The following is a 25,449-nucleotide window of genomic DNA, read 5'->3' on the forward strand; positions in this document are numbered from 1 at the left end:
AATAATCTGTCTTCCTATTATTGCTACCAAAGTGGATACCCTCACATTTATCTACATCATGCTGCATCTGCCATGCAGATGCCCACTCAGCCTGTCCAAATCACACTGAAGCAACTCTACATCCTCCTCACAGCTCACCTTCCCACCCAACTTTGTACCATCTGCAAATTTGGAGATAATACTTTTAGTTTTCTCTTCCAAATCATTAATATGTAATGTGGACAGTAGGGGTCCTAGCACAGATCCCTGCGGAACCCCACTCGTCATGACTGCCAATCAGAAAATGACCCATTTATGCCAACTCTTTGCTTCCTATCTGCTAACCAGCTTTCTATCCATCTCAAGACATTACCTGCAATTCTATGTGCTTTAACTTTACATAGTAGTCTGTTATGTGAGACCTTGCTGAAAGCCTTCTGAAAGCCTAAATAAACCACATCCACTGGTTCTCCTTGGTCAGCTCTACTGGTTACATCCTCAAAGAATTCCAATGGATTCATCAAGCATGATTTCTCCTTTGTAAATCCATGCTGACTTTGTCTGATTGTATACCACTACCTTACAAATGCTGAGTTATGAAATCCTTGATAATGAACTCTAGCAAGTTCCCCAGTACTGAAGTTAGGCTCACTGGTCTATAGTTCCTTGTTTTCTCTCTACCTCCCTGTTTGTACAGCAGGCTTACATTAGCTAATCTCCAATCTATAGGAACCAATCCAGAATCCAAAGAATTTTTGGAAAATGACCAATGGATCTACTGTTTCCAGGGACACTTCCTTAAGCACTCTTAGGATGAAGATTATCAGGATCTGATAATCCCAATCTCCCCAAAACCATTTCTCTACTAATCCTGATTTCCTTCAGCTCTTCACTAATATATGTTCTCTCAGAACACTATTCATGTCTTCTTCTGTGAAGACTAAAGGAAAGTATGAATTTAGTTGCTCTAGCAAACTTGTTCCCAGTTATGAATTTTTCTGTTTTTGACTGTGAGGAGCCTACATTCATTTTTGTCAATCCTTTTCTTTTGACATATCTATAGAAACTTTAGTCCGCTTTTATGATCCCTGCTAGCTTACTTTCGTACTCTATTTTCCCCTTCTTAATCGATCCTTTTATCCTCCTTTGCTGAATTTTAAACTGCTCCCAATCCTCAGGTCTATTGCTTTTTTCTTGCCAATCTGTATGCTTTTTCTTTGAATCTGATACTATCTCTAATTTCCCTTGCCATAATTATCTTACCACTCTTGCACCAAACAGGAATGAACAACTTCTGGAGTTCATTTATTCCATTCCTTAAATATCTGCCATTGCCTGTCCATTGTCTTTCCTTTCAGTAACGTTTCCCAGTCCATCATGGCCACTTCATGCCTCATACCATCATGGTTACCTTTACTGAGATTCAGGATCCTGGTCTCAGTATCAACTATGTCACTGTACCTTGACAAAGTTCAATCTTATGGTCATCCGTCCCCAATTAGATTGCCTTTCTCATTGCACATTACCCAATCCAAAAAGGCCAGCTCCCTTGTTGGTTCCTCAATGTATTGGTCCAGAAAACCATCCTGTGTACACTTGAGAAATTCCTCCTCGATTGTAATGCGACTAATTTGAGTCTCCCAATCTATATGTAGATTAAAGTCACCTATAATCACAGATGGACCTTTAATACATGTATCTCTGATTTGCTGTCTAATGCTTTTCCCAATACGGGAAGATGGTTGGGCCTAGAACACTACTCTGAGGAACTCCTGCTAGAACTGAGATGATTGAGCTCTAATCACCACAACCATCATTTCTTTTTCTGGGTATGACTCTAATCAATGAAGAGATTTTGCCAGATTAGCTCCAATTTTGCTAGGGCTCCTTGATACTGTATATTTGATCAAATGCTGCCTTGATTTCAATGACTGTCACTCTCACCTCATCTCGTGAGTTCAGATCCCTTATCCACGTTTGAACCAAGACTGTAATGAGGTTAGGAGCCGAGTGGCAGAACCGAAACTGAGCAATAGTGAGCAGTCCTACTTCACCACCTCTCCTGAGTTCCCTTGTCATCATTCATCCCATTTCCCTTGTCACAAGTTAACAATGAGTCCCCACATTACGAGCACACCTGGTCCCCAGTGTCATCCTCCTGTCCTGTCCCTCAGTCACCCATTGGTCTCACCAATATTTATAGATTTGAGATCAAATGAGAGATTTTTGGATTAGGAGCAACAGTAACATTTTCACGCTTTTAAAAGGCAGAATTCCATTTGTTTCAATTTATAGACAACTAAAATTCAATCTTGACATCAAAGTATCATTTCCTGATTTACCTGAAATCTCCTAATCTTTTCAAGGATATTCTGTAATTTGGACTTTCACCTATGTTTCTTCATTAGTAAAAGGAGCAGCACATTTTTCAATGCTGGCTTGTTCTCTAAAACATGCCTTGCACCTCCGTACCTTAGGCCCAGCAGCAGATATGATGATGTGCCCGGGTGACTGAATCCAGGGTTCTCCATCCACTTGCACAGGAATTGACTTTAGTAATGTGACACGGAAATATGTCCCCTGTGCAATACGAATTCCAGACCGTAACCCACTCTGCACTTGCCCCTAAAGATGAAGACAAACCATTAATGTATGAAAACAGTTATTTCCAACAATTCCCTCTGGCTGTCTCTTATCAACTGCATTTTCAGTCAGAAATTAGGCATTAAAATATTTCCTGCTTGAGGACAAACATTACCATCTAATAGCCTTTTGCACAGTGTGGTAGGTGTCCGGAGTACGTGCCATAGGTGGTAGTACAGGCGGATACGATAGGGTTGTTAGATAAGCACATGAATATGCAAGAAATATAGTGTTATAGACCAAGAGCAGGCAGGAAGGATTAGTTTAATTTGTGCGGCATGTTCAGCATAACATTGTGGGCCAAAGGGCCTGTTCCTGTGCTGCACTGTTCCATATTCTATCCCAAATAGGTAAAGTTTAAAGAAATTGGAATGTGTTAGCACAATTTAGAATCAGAGAACGGCTGTAGCACAGAAGGCCATTTGAGTCATTCTGCCTGTGCCAGCTCTCTACAAGAGCAAACCACTTAGTTCTTAAAGTTTATTTATTAGTGTTACATGTAGGCTTATATTAACACTGCATTAAAGTTCATAGAATCCATAACAACGCAGGAGACCATTTGGCCCATCGAGCCTGCACCAATAACAATGCTACCCAGGTTCTATCCCCGTAACCCTGAGTGTTTACCCTGCTAATCCCCTGACACTAAGGGAAAATTGAGCATGACCAATCCACCTAACCAGCATGCCTTTTGGGCTGTGGGAGGAAACTGGAGCCCCTTGAGGAAACCCATGCAGACATGGGGAGAATGTGCAAACTCCACACAGACAGTGACCCAAGCCAGGAATCGAACCCAGGTCCTTGGCTCTAAGAGGCAGCAGTGCTAACCACTATGCCACCAGGCTACCCCCAAATAACATGAGTGGGAATCAATCATGGGCAGCAGCAGTGAAAGCACCGAACCCTAACCACTAGACCACCAGAGAGAAGTGGTCCAAAGAGACGAAACAACTTGACTCTCTCTCTGTCAGCAAGCCATCTTTTCCCCTTAGTCATACAAACTTTTCTCTTCAGATAATTATCCAAGTTTGAAAGCCTTGATCGAATCAGCCTTTCACCACACCCTCAAGCAGTTGTGATAACCACGTACTTTGGGGTTGGGAGGGGGAATTCTGTGAAGGGGGCAATTGGTTCCAAGAAATGCCCATGTGACTTAAGGTTCCTGCTGGTAGTTTTAAGATTAGTGTGTTGGTTGAATTGATATATTATTTAGCATTTCCTGTTAAATTGACGAAAGCCATTTTAAATAAATCTAAATCAGCATTATTGGAAACCAGCTAGGTTAGTTAATTAAGCAGCCTTAATTGTGAGACAATTAAAGAATAAATCATTCACAAATGAAAGTGTTAGGAAGGCTCAAAATGTAATCTGTAACAAAAGTTTATAACTTTTTAAAATCAAAAATACATTTTATAAACACATTATTACTAATACAATTTCTTGAAATATCACAAGAATGGTAATGCTCCCGTCCCAGACAGATGTGACATTAGTATACGTTTAAGATAGATTTTTAAAAAAAAATCATGATCTCTGCAGCACTCACAGTTTTAGTGTTTCTCAGCTCACAACCTTAGCTGATGTCATTATGGCACTGGCTTGCCTGAAGAAGTCCTTTCATTGCTGCTTAAATGGGGGTTTGTTTATTTTTACTGAGATGTTTGTGACTCTGCATTGTTGGGAGAAAAAAACTGGCTGGCAGGTCAGGTGACTGGAGTTTTTCTTCATTTTCAGTTCTGAGCTGTAAGTTTGACTTTTAGAAGCAAGCTGAAAAGGAATGCTTTTCTCTCCCTAGTTTTGGAAATTCTGCTGGAGGTCTGAAAGCAAGGTCTTGCCTTTCTAATGGGGGGAAATCTGTTGTTGGTAGCCTGTCTAGAGTGCCTGGTGTTTTGGAAAGCTGTACTGACTTCAAACTGTTCTGAGTCTATCTGGAGAACTGCAGATTTCATCCAAAGGATTCAATTCCACTATTACATGAGCATTAGTCTATGCTGTATTAAACTTGTCTGAAGGGTCTCGTTTATGGGATTGGTTTGATCGGGACAGATCCTATATCTGTTAAGTTTATCATGGTTGTTTAGGTGTTGTTGTAATGGACAGAAGTTATTGTTAATATTCTTACTTTACATGTTAACTATATTCTTAAATAAACTTTGTTTGATAAAAGCTTCCTCGTGGGTCATTCAAATCATACCTGAAGTGAAACCTATCACGCTTATCTTAGCCAAATTCAAGACACAAAACGTATGATCAAGGTGGGCTCCAAAAAACACTTTGGAGTTTCTGACCTGAACCATAACACCGGCTAAAAACATGACTTGTTTAACTGTGACTGAAGGAATGAATAGGCTTGTATTCAAGATGTTTCAATTATAAACGACAGACAGTTACATTAACCAATTATTGGTTGACACTTAGGCTAACTCAAGATAAGTTGAGAAGTCTTAAGAGTTGACAGCATGTGCAATTTATTCAAATCCAATGAGCTTTCTTCATTATTGACAAATTATAAATCAATTGGCTAATTTTCAATAATTGACAGATTAAAAAAAGAGATTTGAGAAGATATATTGGCAGGTGTTGAGACAGGGACATGTTTTAACGTTTTATTTACATTTTCAGAACCTTTATGTTCTGGTCTGAGAAGGATGGTGAGAAGTTTGTTCAATAGTTAAAGTTAAGCTTTCTTCTCTTACCGTTAATTGACACTTGACATTTTATCTTTGATTTATTACAGTTTTAATAGTTAATTTTTTAATAGTTAATAAACTTTCTGAATTCACCAAAGTGTTCTTTCTGGTCATGTGGTTAAGTCTGTAGAACCTGGTGTAATTTAGAGCTACAGAGTTATTGCAAACAAGTGAACCCCATAAACCTTAGTTCAAACGAATCTAAGTTGTAACATTACAATGGGGATGGAAGTTGAACCAAAAATAGAAAGTTAATTGCAGTGGTGTCAGGTTCCAGCCTCTGTTATGGCAGGCAATTCAGAACAGAACCTGTGGTTCAGAACACAATTCATGCGAGGGATGCAAGCCAAGCTTTCTAGCTCTCTGTTTTCTGTTTGGCAGGAATAAGAAAACAACTCCCGATGCTCTTGATGAGGCGACGTGTCAATGAGCTGAGTGCTTGTAACAGAGAAGTAGACCGTGAATCAAGCTTATCGGTTGATCGGTAATAAAAGAATTCTGGATAGCTCCATCATCAGACTATTGGGGCCCAAACGAGAGAGGGTTCAGACAGCTGCGCTTGTCAGCAGTAACCGTGTCCAGGAACTGCGCTCGTCAGCGGTAACCATGTCCAGGGTCTCCGCTTGTCATCATTAACTGTGTCTAGGGACTTCAGAAAGAATACAGTTGCAGGTTAATGCACCTCAAGGACTGAAACAATGAGGTGGAAGTGAAAGATCTGAGAGCGGAGGGCAAGTTTAAAGACTGAGAGATTGTACATGGTGCCACATTTGTGTAGGAAGTAATGACAGTGTTTGTAACTATATGAGGTACATATTTGTTGCATCAATTGTTTAAAGTGAAATTTACCTTATTTTTAAATATCCTTGATCTATTAATTAATGTTCAAATTATGTTTTGTTTTCTTTACTCATGGGACATGGGCATCACTGGCTAAGCCAGCATTTATTGCCCATCCCTAATTGCCCTTGATACTGTGCTATTACGATATCTTTTACATTTATGCTTCAACAGGCAGTATTGTGTTACAAGAGTTGATCTGACTGGAAACCATAAAGATCAAATGCTGAGAGCAGGACAGTAACTGATTTCAGCTAGGAATGTGTTACGTTGTAGAGTTAATAGACCTTTTGTTTCCTAATGTTCTCCTGGGATTTTAAAGTATGCAGAGTCATGCAAGTTTTGATTAGGTTGATTGACAGGGACAAAGTCATGTGGTTAATGGATGGAGAGAGAAGTTAAGCTTGCACAAAAAACAGCTGAATTTTCATTTTAAACTAACAGCAGTTGCTGACCCGCTCTGCGAGAGGAAAGAAGTGACTCTCTCTTCCCGAGGATTTCTGAAAGCTCCAGGTCTCCTAACACAAATCAAAGCAAGTATGCCTGTGTTTTTCTAACTAATTTTAAAGAGAGGTTCCAGAGGATTGCAGATATGGTTCCTATTTTCAAAAAAGGAAATAGAGATAGTCCAGGAAATTACCGACCGGTGAGTTTAACCTCAGTGGTTGGTAAGTTGATGGAGAGGATCCTGAGGGACAGGATTTATGAACATTTGGAGAAGTTTAGTATGCTCAAAAGTAGTCAGCACAGCTTTGTCAAGAGCAGGTCGTGCCTTGCGCACCTTATTGAGTTCTTTGAAAATGTGACTAAACACATCTACAAAGGAAGGGCAGTAGGTGTGGTTTATATGGACTTCAGCAAGGCGTATGAGGGAAGAAAGTAAAACTTGTGCTTATGTGGTGCCTTTTGTGACCACAAAGTGTGTCAGGGCTTTACAACAAATTAAATACAATTTTTTGTTTGTTTTTATTCCAATTCAATCCAATCAAGTTCAATTCAGAGTCTCAGCAAGTTGAGACGTTCCTGATCCAAGCTGACAAAGACAGGGCTATCACCTCCTGTCTTGGGCTTGATCTACATGATCCAAGCTGGTTGGAGCAGGCACAGTTCCTCCTCCAAGGCTTGATGTCATTTTCATCTTAGCCAAAAGGCTGAGATGCTGCTTTTAAAAATTGCTTCAAGTGAAGCTGAAATGTAACCTAATGACTTCAATCAAGCATAGCATGTCAATACTACACTTGATCTTAGCCAAAAGGCCAAGAAGCGATATTGAACCAGGAAACCTGACCATCAAAGAGATGAAAGATATGTTGGTTGGATGGGAGGGCCTGCGAAGCAGCAATTCCAACAACATTTTCCCATTAAAATAACAGGAAAAATACCACTGAATTGAGGTGGGATGGAATGGGAGACATTCAGTTAATTTGGTGAACTTCATTCAATACAGAGAATAATTGTGTTTTGAAAAACAGCAAATCTTATTAAGCTGGTATTGAGGCCATACTGTGGAAATCACCATTTAGAGAAACCGATGCCTTGCTTATTATTTAATTTTCCTTATTCTTTTTAGTGCAGTGTGTGCTGCTGTCTCAGCTTGAACTGTTGCTTAACAGACTTCAAGATATTAAAAAGGTGAGTAAGTTGTTCGTTATGTACTTTGTAGATTGTATCCAAACAGCTTTTCATTCATAATTTGCCGAGTTGAGTTCTTTGAAAAATGTGACTGAACACATTGACGAAGGAAGAGCGGTGGACGTGGTTTACATGGACTTGAGCAAGGCGTTTGATAAGGTCCCCCATGCAAGACTTCTTGAGAAAGTGAGAGGGCATGGGATCCAAGGGGCTTTGGCCTTGTGGATCCAGAACTGGCTTGCCTGCAGAAGGCAGAGAGTGGTTGTGGATGGGTCTTTTTCTGCATGGAGGTCGGTCACCAGTGGAGTGCCCCAGGGATCTGTTCTAGGACCCTTGCTGTTTGTCATTTTCATAAATGACCTGGATGAGGAAGTGGAGGGATGGGTTAGTAAGTTCGCCGACGATACGAAGGTTGGTGGTGTTGTGGATAGTCTGGAGGGATGTCAGAAGTTGCAGCGTGACACAGATAGGATGCAAGACTGGGTGGAGAAATGGCAGATGGACTTCAACCTGGATAAATGTGTAGTGGTCCATTTTGGCAGGTCAAATGGGATGAAGGAATATAATATCAAGGATCCATAGGTCCGGGTGCATAGGACTCTTAAATCGCCCTCGCAGTTAGAGGACGTGGTCAAGAGGTCGTATGGTGTCCTTGTTTTCATCAATCGCTGGATTGAGTTTAGGAGTCGGGAGATAATGCTGTAGTTTTATAAGACCCTAGTCAGACCCCACTTGGAGTACTGTGTGCAGTTCTGGTCGCCTCACTACAGGAAAGATGTGGAAGCTATTGAAAGGGTGCAGAGGAGATTTACAAGGGTGTTGCCTGGATTGGGTGGCATGCCTTATGAGGATAGGTTGAGGGAACTTGGTCTTTTCTCCCTGGAGAGATGAAGGATAAGAGGTGACCTCAGAGGTTTATAAGACGTTGAGAGGTGTAGATCAGGTGAATTCTCAGATGCTATTTCCCAGGGCTGAAATGGTCACTACGAGAGGTTTAAGGTTCTGGGGAGTAGGTACAGAGGAGATGTCAGGGGTAAGTTTTTCACTCAGAGGGTGGTGGGTGAGTGGAATCGGCTGCCATCGGTGGTGGTGGTGAAGGCGAACGCATTGGGGTCTTTTAAGAGACTTCTGGATGAGTACATGGGATTTAATGGGATTGAGGGTTATAGATAGGCCTAGTAGATAGGGATATGATCAGTGCAACTAGTAGGCCAAAGGGCCTGTTTGTGCTGTAGTTTTTCTATGTTCTTAATTATACAAAATAAATATTGCTTGTTTAGAACAAATAGTGATACATTATGTGAAAATACTATGCCTTTGAGAAATGTATTTTAAACATTTTTTTTGCGGGATGTTTTGAGCAGTTCCTAGCATTTTGTTGGGGCTGTTTTTCTGCAGCTGGTATCCTTTGTTATTACTGAAGCAGTATAACTGACATCATGTTTGTTTAATCTGAATCAATGCAGTGTTCTGTTATTTTAGTGTTCCCCTGGATTGCAGAGTAGAACTTGATTGGGATCATTGACAACGCAGATGACATGACTGGGGACAGCTAGCTTTCACAGAGAATTCCAGCTTAGTTTTTCAGATGCTGTTTAGACTTGAATGAAAGAGAGAGAGCAGTGTCTCTTTTACCCCTTTCCGCTGTCTGAGTGTTGCTGTTTTGGATGCTACAGAGATAGAGGTATCCTTTCCTTTCCCTGAAGTCTCCAGACTAGAAGCTGCTGGAGACTAGGTTTACTTCTCTGTTTTGAGGATATATCCTTCTCTGAAAATTGCTGTTTGGATTTTTGTCCTTAGGCATTAAAAGTTTGAAATCTAATATCACGTGAGCATACTTAATTTAGTGCTAGCTAATTATGAAGACGGTACATGTCTATGGGGTACTTCTTTTCAATTGGAACAACAGAGATAGCTAGCAGTTAAGAATTATACTGTCATATTCAAGTCTTGTAATTAGTAAAAGTTATACTAATTACTTTTGTTATATTCTGGTGTTCTTACAAAAACTTTGTTTGCTAAAAACTTCCTAGTGGATCACTTGAATCACGCCTGGAGTGAAACATCTTCTGCTCATCAATGTTAAAGTCAAATGCAAAACTTAGGGTCTAGGCTAACTTCATGGAACACCTTGGAGTTTCTGGCCTGGGCTTTAATAGTTAAGAATTATATCTTGTCATGTTGAAACATTGTTCAATTGTTAAAAGAAAAGCTAATAAATTTGTTGTAGTTGAACTGTTGTTAAATAAAGTGTTTTTTTGATAAAAGCTCCCTGGTTTGTCAGTAGAATCACATCTGGACTAAAACATCCTATTCTCTCATTAATGCCAAAATATAAAAATTGTTGGGGTCTAGTCTGGCTTCATAATATATCTCGGGGTTTCTAATCTGATCCTTAACATTTCTACAAAAAAAAAACCCAGATCCCTTTGTATGTCAACATTTTTCAAGATATAACCATTTAAATAATACTGTTTTTCCATCTGAAGTGGATAACTTCATACTTATCCATATTATACTGTGTCTGCCACATGTTTGCCCACTCGTTTAACTTGTCTAAATCACCTTGAAGTCTCAGGAACTCACTGATAAACAATTTTAATTGGTTTGGTACAATGAAAGTTTTAAAAAGTGAAATCTTGTCCATCTGTTTTCCTTTTGTTTGTGTCATAGTGATTCTTTCCACATCACATCAACAGCATTATCATTTTCTACCCTCTCTGCCACCTCATCAAAATCACAAGCAATTTGGATAAACACGATTTACCCCCAACAAGTCTGTGGCTAGCTTTCCTTAATTATCTGTATTTGTCCCGGGGCTCATAATTTTCTTTGAGATTTTCTGTTTTCTAAAGGCTTTCTCACCACTGAAGTTAAACTAATGGGCCCAAAGCTATTGGATTTATCCTTGCAACCTTCAGAGTTAGATGAATGGTCCAAGAAGCATATTTGCAGCTACCACTCTCCTAAACCTGAGCAGAACAGATATATTTCTGCATCCAACCTCATGTAAGACTGACTATTTATGAACTATATTGAAACTAAGTAACAGAAAACTAAATCATGATGTGAGAGATGAATTGCATTTTTTAAGGGGTTCGATCCCTTTGTCTCACCTGACAAAGGGGTAGAGTCCTGAAAGCTAGTGGCATTTGCTACCAAATAAACCTGTTGGACTTTAACCTGGTATTGAGAGACTTCTTATTGTGTTTACCCCAGTCCAATGCCGGCATCTCCACATCTTGGATGATTATACAGTGCCTTCACAATTCCTATTTTTACCTTCCTCTGTATCTTTGGTTGTGGTCTAAAAAAAATGGCTACCTAACACCTGCTTTTTATCAAATTTTAGTCTATCAAACATCTCAACTACTTCCTCTTTGTGTGACTTGAGCAGCATCTTCCTTGACACTGAAAGATGAAAAGTACTCATTAACACCTCAGCCACGCTCCTGCCTTCATGCGTAGATTCCCTTTTAGATCCCGAATCAGCCTCAGTCTTCCTTTTACTATTTATATGCCCATATGAGACTTCTGGATTCCCTTTTATGTCAGTAAACTTTTAAACAAAATAAAGAAAACAAACTGTACAAGAGCAGATTCCACTACTCCAAATATCAGCCGACCAACCCATCCAAGCTGGACAGGTGCATTTTATCTGAAGTCCACCTCAGAGTCATCAGGATTTCAAACCTTCTACTATTTATATCTCGATTTTCTGGATGACTGGGGTTAAAAGTTCTGGCTTCGACTTAAATTGGTGGTCAGGGGAAAAAGTCATCCAGCTCTTACTCCTTTGCCTGTAATTGTCATTAAGTATCAGAGCCAGGTGCTAGATGGTTGCACCTTTGGATGTTGAGCCAAGACCACAAGCTAACAAATAAATGAGGTAGAAGATTGGGAACATCTGCACCTAATTCATTGACAATCTTCCTGTGCTGATGCCAAATCCTGATTTTCAACCTTTCTTCCTAACCTTTTGTCCTTGGAAAATGGCCAATCCTTGAAGGCAAAGACCACGAACCTCAGGCAGAGTATTTCAAATTTGACTCATCTACATAGCCAACTATACACCTCTTTGATAATTTATCTTCTGATTTTTTTAAACATTAAATTCCGTTTTTTGTTAAACTGTAATAGAATTTCCATTGCAATGAAAAGTCTGGCATTTACCATATGAACCACACCAGTGACCCCAACTACTTCCAGCATCCCATCATCAATCTGGGGTTTATCAAAACGACCATCACTATCAGACCCCCACAGATCTGCTCCAGATCCCCAGCTGTGGAAAATTACACAAATAGTTAGTATGTTTTAATTGCTGAAATAAAGCACATCTCTCAGTGTTTTATATGTAAACACAGTAAACTTAATATATACTGCACTTTAAGATCACAAAACTACTTGTCATTTAGCCCAAAGTAATAAATACCTGTGGGTCCAGAACATTCCCTGATGGAAGGACCCTCCCAGCTATTATTTTTGTCTAAATCCTGAGTGAAAAGGTTGAATTAGAATTGGAGCTCCAAGCAAAATTACTTCTCACAGCACGGTGTTCATTTTTACTTCACAAATTGTTCCAGACTCCTTTTAGTGAGAACATAGGGCAATGTTCAAGATTTATTTACAACAGTGCACTTAACTAAACCCAGATAACATTTACTGTACGAGGACATTAAAAAATCACATTAAAGGAGTCATAAATTGGGAGAAATCATTTTGAAATACTCGTGCTGTATCTGCAAAATACTCATCTCAGAATCACTGGTGTGCAGATGGAAGCCATTTGGCCCATCAAGTCTGTACTGGCTCTTGAAGTGCATTCTATTCAGTTTCACTCTCCTGCCTTATCCCTGTAACCTTGCACATCCTCTCTTCAGATAGTAATAGAATTCCTACAGTGGAGGAGGCCATTCGGCCCATTGAGTCTGCACTGACTCTCTGCCAGAGCACGACTTTGTTCAGACTCACAGTTCCATTGCTGAGAGCTTGCACACTTTGAGCCTCTAGGACTGGCAGCGCCAGGTGATGCAGAGATCTCTGGAGCTCAGTCCAGCTGCCCTGCTTTCCTATGGTGTGTCCCAGGAGCCCACAAGCACCTCCAAGGGAGGAGGGAGCACTGGAGCCCATCTTGAGGTCTTCCACCAAGGAGACTCCAGCCGTCCCCAGCCCATCCCAGTGCACCTCCTGGGCAGCAGGCTGAACTAGGTGCCATGGCTGTGTCCGTGACACCTGAAAGGCAGCTGGACCCCCCACTCCCAGCAATTTAGGGTGGGCAAAGGCCACGGGAATGCAGAACACAGCTTATTGCCTCCACCTCTGATATGCATCCTGGGGGGGGGGGGGGGGGGTGTCATTTAGGTGCAGCAGCAGGCCCCATGAATTTACGAAGTTGGAGTATCACCAAGAGGGCACCCGGTAAGGAAAAATCTCTAGTTAGGGATAGGGTAGCATGCACTGTAAATAATAACAATAAGAGGCAACTGCATTTCACAATTGTGACTCTTGTGCCTGTGACCTCCCATGGAGAGCCTCTTACCCCCACTCTCACTGGAGGAGGCATGAAGCATTGGACAGTCCAGGAGGATCCCTTTGGCCCATCAGGTCTGCACCGACAATGACTACCACTGAAGTTGTGTGAATCCCATCTCCTAGCACCTGTGCCATATCCCTGGATGCTGTGGTGCTCGAATTGCACAGCTGAGCATGTCGTAAGTGTCGTTAGGTTGCCAGCTCCCACTGCCATCCCAGGCAGTGCATTCCAGAGCCCGCCACCCGCTGGGTACAGACTGTGCTCAGGAATGAGACCAGAAATGCCCCTTCAACACCACCTGTGTTAATTATCTGAAGTAAGCCAGGTGGAGGAGGAATAGCAACAATTTGTATTCATTGTAGGATAAGGATCATAAATGTATATTACATGAAGAAATAACGCTTGGTACGCATGGTAGGTTTTAAGTAGCGTCTTAAAGGAGGAAACGGAGAAACAAAGAAGCAGAAAGGTTAAGGAGGAAATTCTACAGGAAACAGCTTCATCTGGAAACCTTTACCTGGGAATGTTCAGAAAGATGAGGCCTTCAATATTTGGAAGTTCCACTTCACGATCATCCACTTGAAGTTTTAAATCTTTGTGCAAACTACGCGTGTGGCTAATCTTCTGTAATCCAACTTTTACATAAACTCCTTTGTTATGAAACCTGAATTGAAAAGTAAGACTTTCTTTTAAAGGAAATACACTTTGAAGGAAAACGTACATATTTTCTGTGACATCAATACAAGCTCAACCCACACATTTTAATTGTACAACAACCATTCCACGGATGATGATCATTTAGCTCAAAGATGTAGGGTGCGATTTTCCCGTTTTTGCACTAAGTGTTTCTGCCAGCAACAAAACTGGAGTGTTTCCTGCTGGCATCAGCAGTGCCTCCCAGCTGGGAATCAGTCACCTTTAGGGGAAATAAAAATCCACTATGGGTAACACGTGGAACCTCAGCTTCACAGATATGAGGGCACGCTTTTTAAACATGGCACCCCCCCCCCCCCCCCACCCCCACCACCACCACTGCAGGAAACAAGACGGAGACGAGGAGAGTAGGAAGGAGAGGGGAAAGGTTTTTTACCACTATATATCAGTTATGTTTCATTATTTTCATCCCCAAACTCTTCCAGCCCTGTTGACCTCCCGAGAACTGATGAGCCCCAAAGAAACATTTCTGTTATGTTATCGTGTGTTTATAATTGTTGTTGTATTAACAGAATGAGTATTTTTGCGCAATAGGTACTAACATACAAAGACAAATTTAAAAGAATTTTATATGTCTTATGTGAACACATTTATTATAGAACATAGAGCAGTACAGCACAGTACAGGCCCTTCAGCCCTCAATGTTGTGCTGAGCTATGTCCAATCCCAAGATCAAGCTATCCCACTTCCTATAATTCTGGTGTGCTCCATGTGCCTATCCAATAACTGCTTGCAAGTTCCCAAAGTGTCCAACTCCACTATCACAGCAGGCAGTCCATTCCACACCCCAACCACTCTGAGTGACGAATCTACCTGGGACATCCCTCCTAATCTCCCACTATGAACCTTATAGTTATGTCCCCTAGTAACAGCTACATCCACCCGAGGAAATAGTCTCTGAATGTCCATTCTATCAGTCCTGCTCTATTAAGTCACCTCTCATCCTCCTCCACTCCTCCCTCAACCTTTCCTCATAAGACCCACCCTCCAAACCAGGCAGCATCCTGGTAAATCTCCTCTGCACTCTCTCCAATGCTTCCACATCCTTCTTATAGTGAGGTGACCAGAACTGAACACAATATTCCAAATGTGGTCCCACCAACGTCCGGTATAGTTGCAGCATAACCCCACGGCTCTTAAACTCAAACCCCCTGTTAATAAACGCTAACACACTATAAGCCTTCTTTACGGCTCTATCCACTTGAGTGGCAACCTTCAGAGATCTGTGGATATGAACCCCAAGATCTCTCTGTTCCTCCACATTCCTCAGAACCCTGCCGTTGACCCTGTAATCCGCATTCAAGATTAATCACCTTGCACTTATCAGGGTTAAACTCCATCTGCCACTTTTCGGCCCAGCTCTGCATCCTATCAATGTCTCAACTTAATTATAATAAGTTAATTATAATTAATAAGTTCTCTTATTCAATATATATATGTCCAAGTCTTATCATCTTTTTATTTTAATGGGAGGAGTTCATTTAATATTGAGAGAACTGGAAAGCTGGATCCTCATTTCAGCCGCAAGCCAGCCTGTCCCTCCTCTCCCCTCTCTCACACATATTTACCATGCATTCACTCCCTCCTACCGCGTGCACTCACTCCCTCCCTCATACTGCGCGCGCACGCACATGCACCCCCTGATATCCCATCCTGGGTGCGAGTATCCCCTTTAGGTCTCTTCTCGCCTCCGATTTCATCGCAGGAATTTTCTCTGCTGCTGCAAGGTTGACAGGTGGGTGGCCTCTCCCACGATTCAATGGGCGTAGTCACCATGTTTCCAATCACAGTGGGTTGCTTTGAATTCTGCCCCACGTTACAAAGGGTAGCCTCTGGAATCAGTTTGTTGAATCCGGCACACATGATCTACCTTCAGGTAATATGCTGAACATTTGCTTTCCGTAGACCTCTCTATAACTGTGGGGAAGTCTGTGAAATGTTCTCTCCATTCACAGTGAGAGTCTTGCTGTTGCATTGCAGACCTCTGGAGCTGGTTAACTGGAGGGTTTTGAAAATTGCAACAGTGCAGCACTCCCTCAATACTCCACTGAAAGTATCAGCCTTAATCTTGTGCTCAAGTCTCTAAAGTGAGGTTTGAACTCAAAACCTTCAGACTCAATAGCCACTTATTAGATTATGAAATCTCTTTGTATGATACCAAAGTCTTGAAATTAACTCAAATATGGCATTTTAACATAAATGTCACCTTGTAGTGAGGGAATCATTGTTAATTGTACTTGAATTGGATGTTGCACATATAATTATATTCAGGGATAATTATATTTATGAGGAGGCAATGGCCTAGTGGTATAATCACTAGATTATTAATCTAGAAACTCAGCTAATGTTCTGGGGACCTGGGTTCAAATCCCACCACTGTAGATGGTGAAATTTGAATTCAATAAAAAATATCTGGAATTAAGAAGCTACAGATAACCATGAAACCATTGTCGGAAAAAACCCATCTGGTTCACTAACGTCCTTTCAGAATGGAAATCTGCTGTTCTTACCTGGTCTGGCTTATATGCAAGGCCAGAGCCACAGCAATGTGGCTGATTCACAACTGCCCTTCAAGGGTAACTAGGGATGGGCAATGAATAATGGCCAGCCAGCGACAGCCATGTCCCATGAAGGAATTAAAAAAAGGGTGGGGTCATTATTTGGAGATTCACCAGCATTCATATTAAAGGGCATGCTGAAACTGTAGTGTGGAGGTGCATGATATGTTTTGTCTGTCTCTTTAAATAAAAGCTATTCAGTGAATGAGACTAGTGTTCCAGTTTTAGTCCTCACTGCCTGGTTGAGTTTTAAAATTTGTGCCCCTGAAATGTACTCTCAAATCTGTGCCTTTAGGATCTTTTGTGTACTAATGTTTATAACTAGAGGAATGTTGCTTGTACCTACCACTGAATGAATAAAAAGTGCATCTCTACTCATGCTCAATTGTCATAAACTGATACAGTTGGGCTATTGCAGGTGTTTTGAAGTTGGTCAGATTTCACTGGTTTTCTCAGTGGGATATAGCCCTAATAGTCAGCCAATTTCTGATCTGTCTGGCTTAATTTTCCTGCAATGAAATCTGTACAAGAGATGACTGACCTGCTATTGAACTTGTCTGGATCCTCTTCCCTTGCTTGATGGAAGTCAAGGCTCAGTTCTGCATCAATTCCAATTCCACAATAGTTGTTCATTTGTACAATCTACAAACAATAAAATGATATTCTGATCAAGCGGAACAAGTCCCTGGAATCTTTGATCTTGCAGTTAATTAATTTCACAATGGTTTTATTAACTGGTATTTTTTTCTTCACTATCTGAATCTTGCTTGAATTACAGAGTCAATAATTATTCTGATCCATTTTTATTTGGCCAAAGGTTCCAAATCCTTATTCTCAAGATAATTAATTCTCAAATTTCCTAATTATGTGACGCAAGAAAACCTCACAAATAACTTGGGCCACAAATAATATTGGACATTTGTTTGGATCATGTCTTCCTAATGTTTTATCATTATTAAAATACAAGCAGCTCTTCCAGGCTTGTTCACCAGACAAAGTTCAGTTGGTGGATAAGAATGCATTAAAGGAGGAGCAAGTGTAGTTCAAATGACACTTTGAGACTGCTTCACATTCAGTAAGATCATGTGTGGTTTGATTGTGGCCATAACTCACTTTGCTCCCTGTGGCTCCTCTCAATGCACCACAAAACCCTTGACTTTTCCTCCTACGGTTCAAAATCTATCCATCCCAGCACTGAATAAGACCATAAGACATAGAAGCAGAATTAGGCCACTCGGCTCATCAAGTCTGTTCCACCATTCAATCATGGTTGATAGTTTTCTCATCTCCATTCTCCTGCCTTTTCCCCATAACCCCAGATCCCCTATTAATAGAACATAGAACATTACAGCACAGAACAGGCCCTTCGGCCCACGACATTGCGTCGACCAGTTAAAAAGCAATGACCCTCTAACCTAAACCAATCCCTTTCCATCCATAAACCTATCCACGGATCTCTTAAATGCCCCCAAACTAGGCGCATTTACAACTGCAGCAGGCAGGGCATTCCAATCCCTCACCACCCTCTGGGTAAAGAACCTACCCCTGACATCCTATAACTACCACCCCTTAATTTAAAGCAATGCCCCCTCGTGCTAGCTTTCTCCATCCGAGGAAAAAGGCTATCACTGTCCACCCTATCTAAACCTCTAATCATCTTATATGTTTCAATAAGGTCCCCTCTTAGCCGCCTTCTTTCTAACGAAAGCAACCTCAAATCCCTCAGTCTCTCCTCATAGGACCTCCCCTCCATACCAGGCAACATCCTGGTAAACCTCCTCTGCACCCTCTCCAAAGCCTCCACATCCTTCCTATAATGTGGGGACCAGAACTGCACACAATACTCCAAGTGCGGCCGCACCAGAGTTTTGTACAGTTGCAACATGACGCTGCGGCTCCTAAATTCAATCCCCCTACCAATAAACGCCAAGACACCGTATGCCTTCCTAACAACCCTATCTACTTGATTCCCAACTTTCAGGGATCTATGTACACATACACCTAGATCCCTCTGTTCATCCACACTATTCAGAGTCCTACCGTTAGCCCTATATATATTAATGACAAAGCTTCCACAGCTTTCTGGGGGAGAAACTTACAAAAATCCATGACCTGTTGAGAGAACTGTACACAGTACTCTATGTGCAGTCTCACCAATGCCTTGTAGAGCTGTAGCAAGAATTCCCTACTTTTATACTGCATTTCCCTTGCAATAAAGGCCAACAATCCGTTTGCTTTCCTAATTATTTGCTGCACCTGTACGCTAATATTTTGTGATTCGTGTACGATGGTACCCAGATCCTTTTGCAGTGCAGCAATCTGCAATCTTTCTCCATTTAAATAATATTGTGTTCTTTATGTCCGCCTCACAATTTGCTTTCTTTGCATCGTTAGCAAATTTAGCTAAAATATAGTCAATCCCTTTAACCAAGCCAGTGATATGAATGGTAAAAAGTTAAGGTCCCATGTCATAAATAATTAAGGTCCCAGCGCTTATCCATGTGCTACAAGAGCTCTTTGTAGTAAGATGAAGTGGACCTAATAGTTCCAGAACCTACTATTACAGAATAAAACCTTACAGCACAGGTGGCCCTTTGGTCCATTGCATTATTGGCTCTTTTCATGATCATTCTAAGGGAAGCAGATTGTGTTCAGACTGATCACTTCTAACATTTTACCTTCGAAACAGCACTGTAGCAGATTCAGCTTTTCTATGACTGATACCAAATGAAGTTACAGTTGTCTGATCTATGGATCTGTCAGTGTATACTCTTCCAAAAGAACTAAACAATTAAACTTCTTAATTAACCAGAATTCAAGATCCAGGCTAATTAGTCATAGTTCTGCAAGTTTTTAGATACGCAGATTTTCTGAAATCAAAGCAAAGTTACTAAGGCAACAATTGCTCATCACTCTACTTTACTATTTCAAATTCTATAATACAGATAGAAAAGTTCTCAATTCTAGAACTCTAGACTGCTACAAACTTCCATCCAATCAATTATTCAGCCACCATATTATGTTTCCACTAAAAAGCTTCTAATAAAACCAATTATTTTGTAGCTTTTGCAGAGATATGTCTGGTGAAACCTTAACTTCATACATTGAAAACACACACAGAGTGAGGCAACATCTGTTGAGAAGCCGTTAAGGAGAAACATTTCACATCAAGCTCTGTTTTCAGAGCTTCTCTCCCTACAGATACAGGATCCGAATCAAACCTTTAGGCAGAAGCCTTCAGTCTTTTCCATCCATCAAACTCCAATTTGATTATTAACACACTACTTAGACTCACATACCAGCTCCTATTCCAATTATATTTCACTTCAAATACCTTTGGTGGTTCTAACTCAGGGACACCATTTTCTGTGCCATCAATAACTTCTTGGGAATCAAGGAGGATTGTCCAACGATCCATCAGGACCTCTTCTGCTTCATCAACTGCAACCAGAATGGAGAAGGGATCCTCACCACTGTAACCAGGTCCCCAGCGTAACACTCTTGCTAGGTCATTGCCTAAGAAAGAAAATTAGTAGATTCTAGTGATGTTTCTTTATGTCAAGTAACAAATTCCATGTGGTGCAGTGACATCAATGGTAACATAATAGTCTGAAAATTGCATGTACTTTGAAACTCTTCTATGAATAACTAAGGGAAGCTGCTATTTCCATAGACTAACCTCTTAGAATGCATAGACACCCAGTTTTTGCACATCTTGGGGTACTCAGCAAAACTTGAAGAGATTACAGATAGGCATTTTGCTTAAGCAACAGATTAGTGGGGTTGACAAGTTTTTAATTAATTTTAAAAGTGAACCCACAGTCTCACAATTCTAAGCGGAGGAATTTCTCCTGCCTCTGTTTTAAGTCTTTTAAATTTAATATTGCAAGCATGATTCCCGCATTCCAGACACTCTATTGCAGATAGATTCACTTCTGACAGTCTAAAACTAGAGGACGAAAATATATGATAGTCACTAATGAATCCAATAGGGAATTCAGGAGAAACATCTTTATCCAGAAGATGGTGAGGTTGTACAATTCTACCATGCAGAATAGTTGAAATGATTGGTGTGAGTACTTTCAGGGAAGTTAAATACTCTAGGGACATTAAAAGAGAAAGATAGGCTGATAGAGTTAGACGCATAGCAGTGGGAGGAAGCTCATATGAAGTATATGCACAGGCATTGAGCCATTGGGTGGAAATTTGCAACAAATTCTGTGTAGATAGAAGCTGCATTGAAGCCGCTACTATTTGAAAATTGGGTGACAACACTCCCCACACGAGCCCTACATACTCTCTCCGCACACCCCCATCTCACCTGTTCCTAAAGGTAACACAGCAACTGGAGGTATTTGACAGGTCAGCTTGTGTCGAATCTCTTCCAGCACACCCAGAACCCAACCAACCGTTCCATCTCCTCCACAAACTAATATCCGGAAAAATGGGACCTTCCGAAATGTATGCAGTCTGGAGATGAAGGTGGGCAAAGAAATTTAAGAATGCAAGACGAGTTCTGTAAATAGTCCAGCACTTTAGTCATAAGCAGATTACATAAGAATGTAAGAGTATAAGAAACAGGAGCAGGAGTAGGCCACACATGGCCCTTTGAACCTGCTCTGCCATTCAGTAAGATAATGATTGATCTACATCAAGTGTACTTTCCTGCCTTATCTCTATATGCTTAGATTTTTTCTGTGTCCAGAAGTCCATTTTTCTCAACCTTGAATACATTCATCAACCAGGCATGCACATCATAAGGCGGCACAGTGGTTAGCACTGCTGCTTCACAGCTCCAGGGACCTGGGTTCGATTCCCTGTTTGGGTCACCATCTGCGTGGAGTTTGCACATTCTCCTCGTATCTGTATGGGTTTCCTCCAGGTGCTCCAGTTTCCTCCCACAATCCAAAGATGTGCAGGTTAGGATGATTGACCATGCTAAAATTGCCCCTTAGTGTCCTGAGATGCGTAGGTTAGAGGGATTAGTGGATAAAACACATAGAGATATGGGGGCTGGGCCTGGGTGGGATTGTGGTCTGTGCAGACTCAATGGGCCGAATGGCCTCTTTCTGTACTGCAGGGATTCTATGATCACACCAGGATACACAAATCTATAGACCGACAAAGAAATTTCTCCCCCTTTTAGAACCTGTGATAACTAGGCCGCAAAGGTAGTTGAAGCGCATTGTGTAAATTAATCTTCTTTAATACATAAAATAAAGTTTAAAATAAAGTATGGACTCAAAATTGAGAACAGCAAGTTAAACATTGACATAATAGTAACAGGGAAAAATCTTAACTAACAGCACATATATACACGTGGTAGCAGCAATTACTGATGACATCAGCAATGGATTTAAATAAGATGCAGAAAAATAATTCTATAAAAGTATCATTTGAAATTTATCCTATCATTAAAACCTGTGCTCAATTAACCAGATTTACAGGATAAAGTTCAGATTAAATATTGGGGAGAGTAATACTAATGAAGTTACTGAAAAGAGACACATAATGCTGAAGCTTTTCATCTTGTACTCATCAGGGCACAAGAATGCCAAATTTGAAACAATTACAATTTATACTACAGGAGAAAAGGTTGCTGACTAGTTGGCAAGCTGATTCTGATTGGTTGAGTTACTGTCATGGAGAATGTATAGAGGAACTATAGGCTCTCCAAGTTCTTGGCAATTCTAAAGGTCACACAACAGGTTAGGCAAGCCTGCCTCTCAACCTGTTACTACTTGTGTAGGCACTGCATGGTATTTTCCACTAACAGGAAGCTACATTAGTTCAAAAAGATGTTCTGCTGACTACACAATGCAGCAATTTCAATACTGGTGCCAGATACGTCAGCCATACGATCCAGCAATTGGCTGATCAAATCAAATAACATTTTCCTTGGATGTTTGTAATGGGCAGCGTACTCAATCAGCACATGCTTACAAAACATCTACTGTTATGTGATTCTACAGTTGGGCAGCACGTGCTGAACAAACCTGAGTGTGCTAATTCTACACTAATAACCATTTTACAATAATTAACCAAGTTCATAACGTGGCTAGCAACAACAACATACATTCATATGCCGGGATCCTTTCATTGCAACAAAATGAATTTGTTCAAACCTGTGCCTTTTCTGAATTACCAGTGAACTTATAGTTTATGGTTCCCTGTTGCTTTCGCTTTAGTAACAATTTACCCAGAGTCGACTTGCCAACCAATCAGCACAATCCACAAAGAGACCAAAAGTAATGTGTCTAAGTTTATTAAAAATACAAAGCTACCTGGGCATGTGGAACAACACTGCAATGCCAGCCTTATTTTTTGTGTTCAAGCCTCAAGTGGAAACTTGAGCCCAGAATTTGCAACTCGAAGGCGAGATCCAACAAACTTAACTACAACTATCACTACATTTAGGGCTAAGATGAAGAAAAATTTCTTCATAGAATCAAAGAATGTTTACAGTACAGAAAAAGGCCACTTGACTCACTCGTCAGCTGAAAAACGAGCCACTCAACCTAATTCTACTTTCCAGCATTTGTCCATAGTCCTGTAGGCCATAACACTTGAGGTGATATCCTGACACCTTTCAAACAAGTAGAGGATTTTTGCCTCTATTGTCTTTTCAGGCAGAGTTCCAGACTCCCCAAAACCTCTAAATGAATACAGTTTTATCCTCATCTGCCTTTTAATCTTTCTATGAATCACTTTAAATCCATGCCCTCTAATCTCTGACCTCTCTGCTAAATAGGTCCTTTCCATCCCCTCTGTCCAGGCCCCTCAATGTTGTACATCAAATTTCCCCTCAGCCTCTTCTATTCCAAGAACAACCCCAGTCTCTACAATCTTTCCTCACAGCTGCAATTTTACTGTCCTAACAATCTATTCCGCACTCTCTCTAATGCAATTGCATCTTTTCTATAATGAGGTGACCAAAATTGCACATAGTTTTCAAGTTGTAATGTTTTATATAGTTCCAGCATAACCTTGGCTAATAAATGAAAGGATTTCATCTGCTTTCTTAACCATCTTTATTGCTCTGTGCTGCTACCTTCAGGGGTCTGTGGACATTCACTCCAAGGTCCCTCACTTCCACTATATGCTTTTTAAAAGACAAAATTGTACCCGCCTCTACTACTACCTCTGGCAGCTTGTTCCAGACATTCACCACCCTATATGTGAAAAAATTGCCTCTCTAGGCCCTTTTGTATCTCTCCACTCTCATCTTAAACCTATGCCCTCTGGTTTTTGACTCCCCTGCCTTTGGGAAAAGATATTAACTATCTAGCTGATCTGCGCCCTTCCTTATTTTATAGATCTCTACAAGATCGACTCAGCCTTCTAGGTTCCAGAGAAAAAAGACCCAGTCTATCCAGCCTCTCCGTACAACTCAAACCATCAAGTTCTGGTAGTATCCTAGTAAATCTTTTCTGCACTCTTTCTACTTTAATAATATCCTTTCTATAACAGGGTGACCAGAAATTTATTCCAAGTGTGGCCGTACCAATGTCTTGTTCAACTTCAACAAGACGTCCCAACTCCTGTATTCAATGTTCTGACTGATGAAACCAAGCATGCCGAATGCCTTCTTCACCACTCTGTCCACCTGTGACTCCACTTTCAAAAAGATATGAACCTGTATCCCTAGATCTCTGTTATGTAACTCTCTCCAATGCCCTACCATTAACTAAGTCAGTCCTGCCCTGGTTCAATCTACCAAAATGCATCACCTTGCATTTTTCTAAATTAAACTCCATCTGCCATTCGTCAGCCCACTGGTCCAATTGATCAAGATCCTGTCGCAATCCACGATAACCTTCTTCACTGTCCACTATGTCACCAATCTTGGTGTCATCTGCAAAATTACTGATCATGCCTCTTATATTCTCATCCAAATAATTAATATAAATGACAAATAACAGTGGATCTAGCACCGATCCCTGAGGCACACCGCTGGTCACAGGTTTCCAGTTTGAAAAACAACCCTCTACAATCACACTCTGGCTTCTGTCGTCAAGCCAATTTTGTATTCATTTAGCTACCTCACCCTAGATGCTGTGCGATTTAACCTTACGCAACAACCTACCATGTGTACCTTGTCAAAGGCCTTGCTGAAGTCTATGTAGACATCAACTGCACTGCTCTCATCTGCCTTCTTGGTTACACCTTCAAAAAACTCAAATCAAATTTGAGAGACATGATTTTCCACTCACAAAGCCATGCTGACTATTCCAATCAGTCCTTGCATCTCTAAATACCTGTGGATTCTGTCTCTCAAAATACCTTCCAACTACTTACCCACCACAGATGTGAGGCTCACTGGCCTGTAGTTCCCAGGTTTTCCCTGCAGCCCTTTTTAAACAAAGGCACATTTGCCACCCTCCAATCTTCAGGCACCTCACCAATGACTATCAATGATTCAAATATCTCTGCTAGGGGACCCGCAATTTTCTCTCTAGCCTTATCCTTTGCATACAAGATGATCAAAGGATTGGATAGGGTGGACAGTGAAAGCCTTTTACCTCGGATGGTGATGGCTAACACAAGGGGACATAGCTTTAAATTAAGGGATGGTAATTATAGGATGGATGTCAGAGGTAGGTTCTTTACTCAGAGGGCAGTAAGGTTGTGGAATGCCCTGCCTGCAGCAGCTGTGGACTTGCCAACTTTAAGGGCGTTCAAATGGTCAGTGGATCGGCATATGGATAACATTGGAATAGTTTAGGTTAGAGGGTCATTACATTGGTTCCACTGGTCGGCGCAACATCGAGGGCCGAAGGGGCTGTACTGCACTGTAATGTTCTATGTTATCTTATGAGGAAAGGTTGGGTCCATTCTTGGAGTTTAAAGAATGAGA

At 41.0% G+C, this 25,449-nt stretch overlaps 2 protein-coding genes and 1 non-coding gene across 3 annotated transcripts in view; 1 reads left to right on the forward strand and 2 right to left on the reverse strand.

The window, feature by feature from the left end:
• Positions 1 to 5,878, forward strand: part of slc49a3 (solute carrier family 49 member 3) — a 107,419-nt gene extending 101,541 nt beyond the window's left edge. Inside the window, exon 11 of the transcript XR_013887925.1 lies at positions 5,694 to 5,878. The gene's annotated coding sequence lies outside the window, so the exon portion shown is untranslated. The remainder of the gene's footprint in view (positions 1 to 5,693) is intronic.
• Positions 1 to 25,449, reverse strand: part of dgkq (diacylglycerol kinase theta) — a 197,253-nt gene that overhangs the window by 4,397 nt on the left and 167,407 nt on the right. The window contains exons 17-22 of the mRNA XM_080196422.1: positions 20,914 to 21,062; positions 19,927 to 20,108; positions 17,134 to 17,234; positions 13,838 to 13,984; positions 11,958 to 12,069; positions 2,452 to 2,604 (exon numbers count right to left, since the gene is read on the reverse strand). Coding sequence (XP_080052548.1) covers positions 2,452 to 2,604; positions 11,958 to 12,069; positions 13,838 to 13,984; positions 17,134 to 17,234; positions 19,927 to 20,108; positions 20,914 to 21,062 — 844 coding nt within the window. The remainder of the gene's footprint in view (positions 1 to 2,451; positions 2,605 to 11,957; positions 12,070 to 13,837; positions 13,985 to 17,133; positions 17,235 to 19,926; positions 20,109 to 20,913; positions 21,063 to 25,449) is intronic.
• Positions 7,229 to 7,420, reverse strand: LOC145351553 (U2 spliceosomal RNA). Its single transcript, XR_013888428.1, has one exon. It is a non-coding gene; the product is annotated as a U2 spliceosomal RNA (small nuclear RNA).

Source organism: Carcharhinus amblyrhynchos, chromosome 1 (assembly GCF_965287045.1).
Source record: "Carcharhinus amblyrhynchos chromosome 1, sCarAmb.v2.hapA, whole genome shotgun sequence".
Classification (NCBI taxonomy): Eukaryota; Metazoa; Chordata; class Chondrichthyes; order Carcharhiniformes; family Carcharhinidae; genus Carcharhinus; species Carcharhinus amblyrhynchos.